The sequence below is a fragment of the Nanorana parkeri genome, unplaced genomic scaffold (genome assembly GCF_000935625.1).
Source record: "Nanorana parkeri isolate BGI_ZX_2015 unplaced genomic scaffold, ASM93562v1 scaffold13, whole genome shotgun sequence".
NCBI classification, from domain to species: domain Eukaryota; kingdom Metazoa; phylum Chordata; class Amphibia; order Anura; family Dicroglossidae; genus Nanorana; species Nanorana parkeri.
The window spans coordinates 3,911,801-3,925,593 of record NW_017306281.1 but is presented as its reverse complement, the minus strand read 5'-3'; the positions used below and the strand labels follow the sequence as shown (position 1 = coordinate 3,925,593).

Here is a 13,793-nt window from a genome sequence, read left to right as displayed (position 1 = left end):
CCCAGCAATACATTATACAGCAATGTAGAACCGTATATAAATTGGACTCTGGACTTGGCAATGCATTGGACTCTGGACTTAGTAACGCTCTGGAATTAGTAACTAACTGGACTCTGGGCCCACCTGAGGCCCCGCATAGCCTACCTGAGTGACCCTGCACAGCCCATCTGAGACTTTCTATGGTAGGCTGGTCAGGATCCCTTTCGCTGCATATGCAGCTCCTTGCCTGCCACTGCTCTCTTCCACCGCCGGACTAGCTTTGCTGGGGTCCGGCTTCTTCCGCCGCCGGGTCAGTGCTGCTGAGCCCCTGCCTCCTCCCCTGTGAGTGGGCTGGGGGGCGGGACAATGCGTCCTCATTTGAACAGGTCTACCTGGTCTGGTCATGGGCTGGGAAAGCTGAGAGCCTGCAGTGTCTAACACCCTCCCAGGGAGTGGTGCTCAAGTAACACAGTGGGATTAGGAAGCCACTGTGCCAAAGAGCACTAGGCTTTTTCTGCACCACACCTCTTGGCCTAGGCATTATGGCTAAGACCAGGGGTGATTGATTTTTTTTTTTTTTTTTACCATGCTGCAATGCTTAGCCGTTTTATTACATTTTGGCACTTCTTTTTCTCCACTGTTTTTGTGCATGTTCACGCTCTGTAGTTTCCCGCCACAAGGATGGAGGGTGTGGGTCTTTGAGCCTGAAAACTAGGGGCAGGATGTGTGGCCATCAGGTCCCTTCGTCCCCTTAACCAGGGGTCTCTTTTCAGGAGTGTCCCCAACCTAGTACTCATTGTTCCGCTTAAGTGGACTATGAGTAGAGGGATCTGCCTGGTTTTGGCTAGGTGGACTACAGTGCTCTGCCCCTTTCAGGAACCTTGTGCCCCTGGGGTGGTAAGGGAAGGGCCCTGTCTCTTCAGGGAGATGGGCCAGTTGACACACCAGTGCACTTCTTTTTTTAACATGCCCTTTTTTTTTGCTTCAAATTGGTGTTCATTTTTACACACCCATTACACCATTACAGGCTTAAAATAAAGTGCTGCCCCCATCCAGAAAGAGCGCAGTGCTAGGTGTGGTCAGAAGCTACGGGCTTGTTAACAGCAGTGACAATGCTGATAGCCAAGCCCAGTACGTCTCATTTCACTGTAATACAAGCAGTAGCAACTTCAAGGAAACTTCACCTACCTGTGGGTTCAGCAGGTATTTGTGGGACGTTGCAGGGGAATTGAGAACTTGTAATTGCAGCTGCGTTAAGAACTGCAACACATTTTGTAATTGTGTTTTTTTTAATTTATTTTATATTGGGAGGCCATAGTCCTACTTAGGCACAATTGTCAGACAACTAGCATTTTCAAATCCGAGATTAGCAATGGCAGCTGCCATACTACTTCAGTACAGACTTCCTTCAAAACCCAGCTTAAAATTGCCGTAAGAACTTTCAGTGGTATTTGGCGGACCTTAACCATAAAGTCTGGAAAAGTCATGCCCCATAACTACAAAGTTGCACTAAATCAAAGGGGCACAAAAGACTTTTCCAGCTAATAAATCAAATAGAAGGCATGTGTGTTGCCTGCTCTGAGACTGGGCTTTTTAAAATTTTTTATTTTGTTACCCAACTAACTTTAAATATCTCATAAACTGACCGTGTCCTACTTTTGCCAGCCCTTATGTCATTGCGGTACATAGTAGTGATGTAGGGGCCAGTGGACTGAACTGCAAAATAGCAGGGTATCAGACACCTGGCACACGGGTAAGTGTGGGATATAGAAGATGTATGAGTACCTGTAGATGTTCAACTGTAAAGATCGGAGGAACTGCCCACAGGAAAGGTGGAAAGGCAAGTACTAATCCTCCCCTGCAGAGGAGAGTATTAATCCTCCCCTTTTTTTTTATTGCAGGTTACTTGTTGGCAGGGCTCCTTCAAAGGAAACCAATACGTAGAGTCTAGTGAGGCAGCCATTTGATTGTTCTAAAAAAGCTAGTAGCTTGTTTGTCATACGAATCTAGCGGCTTTAATTAAAGGCGCATATCTGGATCAGTTCAGAACTTCTAACTTTCTAATCTCTGTGCTCGTTTCAGATCAGGGACTCAAAGTATTGACAAAAGCCAGGCAACTAGCATTTTTAAAAGTGGGTTAGCAGTAAGTAGCCACCCCTGTATTTCTTTAAAATCTTTTTGTAGTCGTATAGCCATTTTAAAGGATTACTCCGTGTAATATTAAGCTTAACCATTCCTGGTTTGAGATTCACCCATTTTTATGACAACTAGCAACGTAATAAGTGATTGTTATAAGTCTAGATTGCACACTTATTATGTTCAGTAAGGTAATGGTCATGCACACATTTACCAAGTGGCTATATAAACCAAGTGTCTTGTCTTCCTGGTTAAGAGTAGTGGGCATTACTAGGTTGTCCTGTGGTGTGTAGTCTCCAGGCACGACATTATTATTATTCAGCTGTTCATTCGAGTTTGGCTTATTGTTGTAAACAGAAGATGCATTATATTGTATGTAGTTAACTACTGAGGAGTGCAATCTGTTGGTGAAGGGGATTCCGTTGCTAGTAAATGGGATTCATTCAGAACATCTGGAAACACTCTATGGGAACGCAGTGGCACAAGTTTTTTTTTTTTTTTTTTCTAGGTGGGGTGAGTCCCATGGGACAACGGAAAGTCTTTGTGGCTCAATAAAAGCAGTGATTCTTCTGCTTCTGAATGAAGAATGTTGTATGAAGAAAATGTTTTAGAAAGGGTATGCTCAAGGCAGTTACAGAACAGTGGGAGGCAAAGGGATGCCAGCATTTTTTATAAACTATTCTAGTTTTGTTTTTCTTCTCTAACAACATAAAGCATTTGCCACCGGAGGCACTGGAGATTGTTAGGGCCTATTTACACTTGTCCGCTTTTTTTTTTTTTTGTGTGCATTTTCCTGCATGAAGTTGCATTGGAAGGAAAATCTTTTTTACCCTAATGTGACTTGATTCACATCTATGTGAAAGGGAAAGGTAAACTATATAAAGCTTTACTGAGCAATAAAAAAGAAAACGCCTATGGAACAGATTTTTTTTTGGGGAACAGGGCGGTGATAAATAGTTCTTACTAATTTGTAGCCCAATCCCATATAGTGTGAAGCATCTGATTGTATGCAAGCGCTGTTCGGTCGACAATTGGCCTGCTCCTTTAATTTTTCAATTGAAAGATGTTGAGCATAATGCAGTAGACAGGGCAAATCAAAACTATGTGGTGAGCAAATGAATAACAGAATGGTACCACAGTGCTAGTGGAGACTTGAAATTACACAACAGCACCATCTACTGATCAATTGAAAAGCCAGTATACCCCAGTCTTCAGCAAACTATGGACTTTGTTTCAGTGAGTAAATTAAACGTTTTGTGAATTTTTATATTTTGACTGCAATACTGCAAACACATCCGCAAGTACAAAACTTAAGCCTTTGCTCACTAAAGCTGCCCAGCATGAAATGGTAAGGGTTACAAAAATTAGCTGAAAAGTCTTCTAATGTGTACCTTTCCAGTCTGCAGAGGTTGATTGGGTCTGTTCAGAAGAATAACCCTTTCCTATAATTACTGGTTGACCACATGATAATTGGACTGCTGGCAGTTAACATGCCACAGACTGGTGGGTCAGGAAGAGTGGGGGTGCCTGTATCACCAGTGGACCCGATGCTTGGGTAAAATAATGCTTATCCATACAGACTTAACGCACAACCTGACAGACATATGGGGGCTGTTATTATGGGGGCTGCAAAGTTCTGTCTAAAAATCCTTATTGCTTGCATGTTCTGCTGAACCACTGGCTTCAGTGCCTTTTGAGTCACTGACCCAGTAAACAGATCAGGGAAGTCGAATCCCCCACTTATGAATCTCTCTACAAAGCTAACTTCCCCCTCTTGTTCCGTAGGTTGAATGCCTTGCTAGATAACTGGAAAACCCTCCTGATTTCTTGGTAATTTCTCTCGATACACCTCATTCCTCCCCCTATTTACTGACCCCCTTCGAACGGATGTGTTGCTCCAATCCCTATGCTAAGGGTTTGATCTCCCTGATGCATTCTTCCCTTCTGTTGGCCCACCATTGTGTGTCTGTGTGTGTGTGTGTTCTCGCAATATCCAGACCATTGAAGACTCCTATAAAGTCTTTTACCATTGGTACTATTTCCCAGCTTGCCTGGCTCATTTTATCCCAACTTACCCTATTGTCTGTTATCGTGGGTGCTCGCATGAAGGAACCCCCACCGGGTAAGTTCATATTTGGTGTACTTGCCCGGGGGTGGTTAGACTGTAGGTACAAGTCTACAATCTCGTTTGCTCTCTGCTTCACTTGCGTTTTAAGAAGTAAGGCACTGTTTAACAAGCTGGTTTCATCATTGCCCATGGCACAGCAGATGCTTGTACATCGTTTTTACTGCCACCAGGTTGACCATTGCTAAGGCCTGTCATTATGGCACACACCTACAATCTCAAGTGCTGTCCTCCTGGTAACTCCTGCCAATGCTGAGAAATGTGCACCAGGAGCCATGTAAAGTTTAAGCAAAATACCTTGCATGTCTCTTCTGCTGAAAAATTCAACCCCCGGGTAATGTTTTTTGTTTAAATTAGTTGGTTGTGCTTTAAGAACAAGCCTTCTTGAATAAGGTTGTGTGTTTGTTTAAAAATGTTTTTTTTTTAAATCCTGGATCAAGCCTTCATTGGACTTGCACCATATAATTTTTTTATCTCTTTTAGTACCAAAGTTTAATGTCGTAATACTGGCCATAAACTCAATGAACAAATAAAAACAGAAGGTAATCTTTAACCTAGGAAGATGGTCCATGTTTGCAGGTTTATCTCTGAGTACTAATTGAGCCTAATGAATTTATGACTCTAATAGCCTCTTATCTAAATTCGTATTTTGCAGCAAGGTGAAATCTTTGCACTATGGAACGCTTAAAACCACACGCAACCGTCTGCAAGGCTTTGCCTTTTTATTGCTGGGAAGTTATTAGGCTTTCTCCTGTTTTTGCACAGAGATCCATTTCTATCCTTTTGGCAGGTGCAACACTACATAACTATATGGACAATATTTTATAATCTTTTCCATATACAACTAATGGTGTCAATGTTGAGAATCATCCCACACCTGATGGCATGAGGAGCCATCAGGTGTGAGAAATTTCCATAAAGTTTGGAAGTCCTGACCTGTGCTTGAGCTACTGAATTCCCCAGTAACTGTAAGGACCTAGGGCAAAGAGAAAAAGATGTGTTAAACAAAGTATCGCGTGTGGCTAAAAAAAAGAAATTGAAATGCTTGTAAATCAATCATTAGCTGCCTTCACAACCAACGACGTACAGTGTACGTTGCTGGCATTGGGGCTGTTTTAAACAGCCTCCCAGAGGCTTTTGCCGCCTGTACTCTGTTTAAACTTGTAACGCTGACTATGCGGGATTCCTGTCGTCTAAACCTCTCCCCTTCCACTCTGGCCCTCTTTACTAGATTCCTGAATTCCTCTGAACTTCTATATGTTTCCCACTTCTCCCATACATTATCATACTTATCCTTCATAACTGCATCTCTTTCCCTCAATTCTTCTATACATCTCATCTCTTCCATATGTTCCCCCAGCTCTCTAAAATGGGTGGTTCTGTGGATTTCCATCCATGAGATATTCCAGTTCGGGCTGCTGCCGTCACAAATCTTAAGATTTCTTTCTTTTTATTTTCACTAGATCTAGGAATCAATGATAATAGTGCAATTTAAGGGACCACCTTCTATGTTTGATGACTCCATAGAGCGATACACTTCAAATACCGATTCCCAAAAGTTAGATATAAAATAAAATTTTATATGGACATGAGGGGGCTGCTGGCCAAATTGCATACTACATACGCACATATAGAAATACACATAAAGCCGGGATCCCTAAATGCACCTAGATTTACAGTAGTGTTTTGGACCTGATCACAAATTTGGACCGGATTGAAGTTCCGTACTTATATCTGCCGCCTTGCCTGATTTATATATAGAGTGTGCACTCAGAAGAATTCACGCTGAGACACGTTCAGAGTAAGGTACTTCTGTTTTATTCCGCTTTAACATAGTTTTATATAGGCATGCAGAACGTGTATGGTTAAACGTAGCATTGCAAAAAAGCATTTTAGCTTATATATTCTAGCTTATAATTGGTTAGATCCATTCATGCATAACTTCCTGCCAGGATGTTTATCTTTTGTTTTGGGTGTTGTCCTGGAGAGGAGGCGCCATCTTGGTTCCCATTTCTAGTGCGTACTTCGGATATGAGGGGGAGGGGGTGCTTAAGCACCAATTTCTGAGTAAGGTTTTAAGTAAGGTTAACGAGCAAATAGCAAAATAACATGTATATTACAATTGATAATTGTAATATCGATATTACAATTGATCTATTGAGATAGGCATTTTGTCATAGTCATACTTAACCACATCCATTACAGTCCCCCCTAAAATGACTATTTCAAATGATGATTTTTCCTGTCCCTTAACCTATCACCTGGCACACACCCCGGAACTCTTCTCTTAACATGCATAGGGGCCATCCAAGGGGCTATTCTCAACATGCATAGGGGCCATCCAAGGGGCTATTCTCTTAACATGCATAGGGGCCATCCAAGGGGCTATTCTCAACATGCATAGGGGCCATCCAAGGGGCTATTCTCTTAACATGCATAGGGGCCATCCAAGGGGCTAATCCACCTCTGGTCCCGACATGTTGGTGTGCACAGTCAGGTGGTCTCTGTCCCTACTCTTACTTACTAGGGTATTATATTTGGGGAGACACAGATTGTAATGGGGAATATGGTTTCTCGTCTTCATTCGGGTAGGTGTCCTCTTCTACCTGAATCAATTTTTGCTTGTGCAGACCTTCCTAATCCATCCTTTCAGCCGGAGCTCTGGCAGAAAGGAACTGAGCGCCGACAGCCAGCAGCAGCTATGTGGTTTGCACCCAACAGAGATGCAGACAGTGCAGCTGCTCCCGCAAGTCAGGTTCGCGGTCCACAACTGCGCGTCTGACTTGTCAGCTGGCTGTGGGCCAGTACTTTGAGATGCCTGGCCTTTTGATGCATAGCCTACAGCAGCTTGGAGATGAACTGCGGTAGATCCAAATGATATAAGCATGAAATCTTGGCACTTTTGAGAAATCACCTTCCAATACAAATCGCCAAAAAGTAGACCAAATTATAACCTTTTTTTTTTTTTGTATGTTGGTTAATAATATAAATCAAATGTGTGCATAGATATCATTTCTCAGCAGTATTTCAAAAATATTTGCTTTTAAAGTGACACTAAACTCGGGAGTTACATTTTCAAAATAAATTTTAAGTACTTTGTCTATTAAAGGAGAATTATGAGGAGGGATTTTTCTCTCAGCCTCATAATCTGAGCCGACCTGTGACGATGAAACTGTCACAGGTCGGCTCAGTAGATCGGGAAGTGAGCGAACACATACTGTCGCTCGCTCACTTCTCGCTCTATCCCTGCAGAGAGCCGGGACTGTCGCTCACGGCTCCCTGCAGGGATTCCCCCCTCCCCTGTCCGATCCTCCAGCGCTGACTGGCGAAACGGATGGGGGAGGGGGCGGGTACAGCTGGCTCTGCCTCTGGATAGGCAGAACCAGCTGTCAATCCCGCAGCTGGGTGGTTCCAGACAGTATTGTCGGGATCCGTAACTGTGCGGCATCTCAGTGCTCGCGGTATACTGAGCTTTGAATCACGGGCCAACGCTAGTTTGTTCTCCCGTGACCCTTAGGAGAACTATGGGGATAAGGCCTGACCCCATACTTCTCCTTTTTAACACTGAATTGGTGCTGACACTCTCCTTCCTTCTGGAGGGTGGCTACTTTCTTTCCCCATGGTGTGTGTGGTAAAGTAGCCACCGCTCCAAGCTCCAGAATGTCTCTGAATTCTGTGTCCCTCCATGAATGGGAAAATGGAGTTCACTGAGGTACATAAGTTCCACCTGCCTTCGTAGTCTTGATTTTTGGCACTGCATTTGTAATAAAACTTAGGCATGATGACAGTAAGACGGGTTATACTAGGCTGGTCACTGTTGCTGGGTGTGTGTAGTTTAAATTTTTTTTTAGGCAGCAGTATTCTTCTGTCCTTCAATGAACTCCAAGAAAATGATTTTATATGGGGAGTACAAAAATCCCATGTTCCTTTCAACTGGTGTGGTTCTTTATGGTTATCTTCCTTCCCCACCTCCACATGTTTTCTTTCGTTACTGGGCTTATCTTTTGTCTGACACTCCTGCAGTCATAATATCTATCCTTGGTTGTAAATGAAATGTGCTGATTTTAATCAGAGGGAGATACCCTATCACACGGAATGCTGTTATTACCTCTATATAATGAACCCTTTCAACTGCCAATCCTTTCACAGGTCAGATATTTTCCAAACAGTACATCAGTTTCATAATCTTCTTTATCCATGAGGCAAGGAACAGAAAATGTGTAGCAGATTGTGGTTATGAACACTAACTTGAACTTGGATTCTAGAATGTGTCTCCCTCTGCAGGCAAATTCTACATATTTGCAGACAGCTACTCCACACTGGCTATTCACTTGCATTAAAATGAATTGGGATGGGGCATTCCAGGCTTCTGTGACGAGGACAGTGATGTGGATATGTTTAGGCCAGTTTCAGTGTTGGTGGAGAATTCTGGCAACTGAAGTTCCCTAAAGAGATATGACACAGGCAGGCGATGTTACCTGATGTCAGTAAAGCAATGCTGCTATTTTTTGATTCGGACATGTGTTTTTTGTTGTTTTTTAAACTATGCATTCTGCTCTTTGCTTTTAAAAACCCCCCCCCCCAAAAAACCTACCTGTTATGAGAATTCTTTTGGCTTTTCATATGAGTCACTGATCCTTGACAAAGTATGATGATGTCTGTTTTTTGACTTGCCAGTTTTTTTACAGTCCAGTTACTGAAAGTATTCAAGCCAAAGGATCAGAATGGCAGCTAGCATTGTTGAACAGCCAAAAGTAGCAGTCACTTATTCCTTTCATGGCAGGTTTCCTTCCATCAAAAGCTTTTAGAACTGACGGTCTTCAAGTTTTTTTGCAGTCACATTTGGGAAAACCCATCTGTTTAAAAAAAAAATATATATTTTTAGATGTGTTGTTGTGGCAGATAACATGGCTGAATCAAAGTGTTTTTTTTTTGAGCACTGAAATATAGCTCTTCTTAAATTCATTAACACTTGAATGCAGAAGCCAGAATTTTGTAGTCCTTTAACCCCTCACGGCCCTTCCTAACATTACAAAGAAGTAGAAATTGTAACCCTTAGGGCCTGTTCACACGACATCAGTATTCTGTGGTGACCTGATCCGTACACTCCTGCACTAAATATGCATTCCAATGCATCCCTATGTGTTTTATGGGCTACAGTTCTCACGTGCGCAGTCCGTTCCACTTTTTATGATGTCATCATTGTTGGACTTCCTGGTTCTGGTGAAGCATCAGAGGGAAAACCAGCAGTCATGACTAACATGGAGCATGCGCCAATGCTCTACGACCCCCACCACACACAGTTTAAATATGTGCATCAAAAAATAAGTGGATAGATATAGCATCAGAGCTGTATGATGAATACTCAGTATACAGTAGTGCCCAGAAGAAAGAATGTGGTGAGTGGTTTACATACACAAAGGGAAGTAGATGTTATGAGAGGGCAGAAGTGACCTCAGAGGAAGAATCTGCACACTGGCAGCCCCACGGCTTGAAAAAAAAAAATGGTCAGCATGCGTACCGAAAACCCGTCACACGCACTTCATGAGTAGCACTGCATCCGCAACTGATCAGGACCTGAAAATCATGTGAACAGAAAGCCAAGAAACCCTAACCCAAGTAAAAAATTTAAACTGCAAGCATTTTTTGAATATTTTTTCTTTCAGCTTATGCTATGTAATCTGGAACATGTAACAAATCTAATATATGGGTTATCCCAATCTGGCTGTGATAGTGGAAATACAGTGCAGCATCAAGGCAGCCTATTCATTTTTCAAAGAGCTCACAGCTCACCTTAACATAGGAAATAATGCACCTGAAGTATTTTTAGCAATGCAGAGCACTTAAAGGTCTGCTGTGTGTGGTGCATTGTCTGCATTGACACAAATGTGTTGGCTTGTCATTCTAAGTGACTGGCTCTGCAATGCATATCTTATGTGTTGTGGTAAATGTGCTCGTTGCTGCTTCAAGGCATCAGAGTGAATGGGCTCTTAGAAATGCATTGGTATATGTAACTGACATTTGTTACAAATTTAGAACATTGACTTGCACACTTGAGATCATTGTGTATTTTTTTTTGTACCATATCATTGATACACACGCACGGTTTGTGTCTGGAGGGACATTTCATTGACTGACTTAGTCATGCTTTCTTTTATGTGATCTTGTGTTCTTCCTCATCATGGGTTATTAAAGTATATTTCCACCTGTTGCAGTCAGATTGGAGGAACCCCTCTGTCCCCATTCACACAGTACACCTAAACCATTTGGGGAAAAAAAAAAGTTTACCTTAAGTTTGTACTTTGGAGCAGGGTTATACAGGGTTTTTCTATTGATTTGAAAATTGGACAGTGTATAAATATGGTACAGACTTGAGGGACAAGACTGAGAGACCATGAATTAACATACAATATCTTCACAATCCTGCAAATAAAATGAATGCATAAAATCTACCAGCTCAGTACAGGCAGGGTTAATTATGGCACACAACACTCCCCTGCACCCTCAAATCTTACTAAGTAGGATTTTTTTTTTTTTTTTTTTTTTTTTATAGGGTTTCACATAAGGGCATTTAAAGATGCAGCAATTTTCTACATTTTTTAAGTTATGCTATGTGATTGGGAACATGTAAAAACAAATGTTTGAACTGGAAAATGTGAATCACTTGGTTCAAGGTTTTAAGATAATTGGTTCCACTTGATGACTGTCCGAACAGTTACTGCAATCCTAATTAAATGGAAATAACAAGGCTTAACATGTCCATAAACAGTTAAGCTTACAAAAATAAAGACCATAGTGTTTGCATACAAAGCACCTAAAAACCTTGACAATCCCAAACATACGGTGCTATTGCAAATCTTTTTACAACATTTAAAAAAACAAAACTGGGTTTGCGCCCAAAGGAACAGTACGACAGGTCTCATGGATGTTAGTACAAGTTTGATTTTAGGGCTGCAACTAATGATTACTTTCATTATCGATTTTAGTTGGCTGATTTTTTTTTTAATTTTTTCGATCTGATTGTTTAAAAAAAACAATACTTATCCTTTAATTTAAAATACAGAAATGCAGTGTTACAAAATTTACTTCAGAATAAAACTGCACCCACGATTTTTTGCAAACTATGCCGTGCGTTTCAGTGCAGGCAATCACACTGTGGGTGGGAGGTGCATTTGGGATCCCATTGAAATGAATGGCACTGCAACGTACCTCCCGCAGCAGAATTTTGTCAGGCCGAAACAAAAAATTACTTTTTTGCCACTTTTTTTAAAATTTTTATAATTGTTTTGTAAGCACATTCCTCTGGATGGGATCCCATTTTTCATGCTCTTGCTGTATCAGGGTGCCTGTATCTTTTTTGTCTTTCCTTACAAAACAAAGCGGCTTCTCACATTTCTCTAAAAGGCATTTTCGTAAGATAGTGTTGCCATATCTGTGTGGTTAAACAGGTTCTCCCCCACCCTCCAGTAGGAAATTTCAATTTCTTACTTTCTATTGGCTACTACTTGGCTTCACTGCACTTTTAATTTAAAAAAATTTAATTTTACTTATTGAATAAAATGCAGAGTTTTAAATCGCCTAACAATTTAAAATGTATAAAAATGTTATCAAATGTATAATTTTGGTGAAAAGGAAAAATGACTTTGTCATGTCCCTTTTTTTGGGTTTCACACAAATTTAAAATAGTCTGGAAAGAAAGTAATAGAGCCACCACATCAAAGGACTGATTAGCTGCATTATATTATATTTTTGGGTTTTGATGTATTTGTTTTCATGATTTATACACTGTTTTACTATATATTTTTATTTAGCCACATTTTCTATCCCTTCTATTGTAGCTTACAGGAATCCCCATGAATTGTTCAATCAAGATGCAGATAAGCATATTAGCAATGGGTGTTAGTGGAATTGTGTAAGTATGAACACGTGTGACCAAAATAGAAAGCTGCAGCTGCTGATTTGAAATTACACTACTTCAAAGCTTAAAGTGCTGTTCATAACTACCTAGGTTCCCTGCCTGCATGTTTCCATTCCATTTTTTAAAGTGCTGCATAAACTTGGTGATGTATAAATCCTGAATAATAGTTTTAGTCTTGTGGTATTACAGCCTGGTATTCAAAAGGTATTTGGGATTCCAGGGTTAAATCGCTATCCGACTTGCGGTCAACCCGTACTTGCGGACCGAGGTCCACAGCTATCGCTCAGTGTCACTTTACTGCACAGACTTCATTGTACAAAAAAACTTTGTACAATGAACTGCAGTAAAGTCGGTGACACTGAGTGATAGCTGTATGTACCAGCAGCTGCCGGTACATTTAGGAGAACTGTGGCTGCAGCGGCCTGTGTCCCTTCAAATCCCCGCCTGTGTTGGCGTAGGCAACGGGGACGCAGACCGCTGCATTCCTCCGCTGCTGTCCCGTCCGCTCTTCTTCCCCCCCCGGTCCATCCGCTTCTCTTCCTCCGGTCCGGCCGCTGCTCTTCTGCCCTGCCCCCCTACCTTCATCTGCAGGCTGGGAGCCATACCCAGCCTGCTATTAGATTTTGTAAAATGCAATAGCAGGCTGGCTATTGCACCCGCCCACTGCCTGCTGTTAATCAGCATGGGAGGCCCCTCTGCTGATTGACAGTGGGCAGATGCAATAGCCAGCCTGCTATTGGCTATTGCAATTTGAAATATCCAATAGCAGGCTGGCTATTGCTCCCAGCATTAAAGTTAAAAAAAGTTTAAAAATTGCAAACAAATAAAAATAACATTTATAAAAAAATTAAAAATGGAAACTTTTTTTTTGGTGTCATTTTAAATGTGTTTTTAAAATTATATTATCTTCTAAACAAGGGGAACAGACAGCAAAACAAACGTGACCCTTCCCTATGCTATCCAAAACTAAAAGTTTTTTTTGGCTGGAGTTGCATTTAAAAAACCTACAGTCCCTATCTTGTATGTAACCCGGGGACTGCCTGTACTTACATTTTAAAAATACTAGGTGTTTGCTAAATTGGCCTCTGTGCTGACAGAGCGACCCTTTTGTGTGCTCACAGCAGAGGGGAAGTCACTCAGTACAGCCACAATACAGGACCTGGAAGATCACTGTAAAGCATTGTTGTAGTGCCAGCAGGCCTACCCGGTATATGTGTCGGTACACATAAATATTTATATCTGGAGTTGGCTTTAATCATTTAATTTACTCATATACTTTGTATAGAGAAGTCAACATTTGTCAATATTTATCTTTTGGCAAGCCAGCCTGAGCTAGCAATCGGGATGCCTATGAGGATATCGGATAGATGGGCAGACCAACCGCCAACTGAAGGAAAGCACATGGCGGACTGACCATGTTCTTGCTAATTGTGAGGTAGTTGCTTGGGATCCTGCCAGAAATAGCTCATCCTGTTGTAGGCTGACTACACTAAGTAGGAAACTGCAACAAATTCACAAAAACGTAACATTCCTATCCAGTTCAAATGAGGTAAATGTTAAATTAGTGATTTTATCACAATGTTAAATTGCGAGGCATAGGTGTCCCCCCCCCCCCCCCCGCACTCTTAGGGGAGA

General features: G+C 41.6%; 1 protein-coding gene across 1 annotated transcript in view; it reads left to right on the top strand.

Annotated features, from left to right (window-relative positions):
• Positions 1-13,793, top strand: part of SCARB1 (scavenger receptor class B member 1) — an 85,544-nt gene that overhangs the window by 63,531 nt on the left and 8,220 nt on the right. Inside the window, exon 9 of the mRNA XM_018557630.1 lies at positions 12,079-12,152. Within this exon, the coding sequence (XP_018413132.1) occupies positions 12,079-12,152 (74 nt within the window). The remainder of the gene's footprint in view (positions 1-12,078; positions 12,153-13,793) is intronic.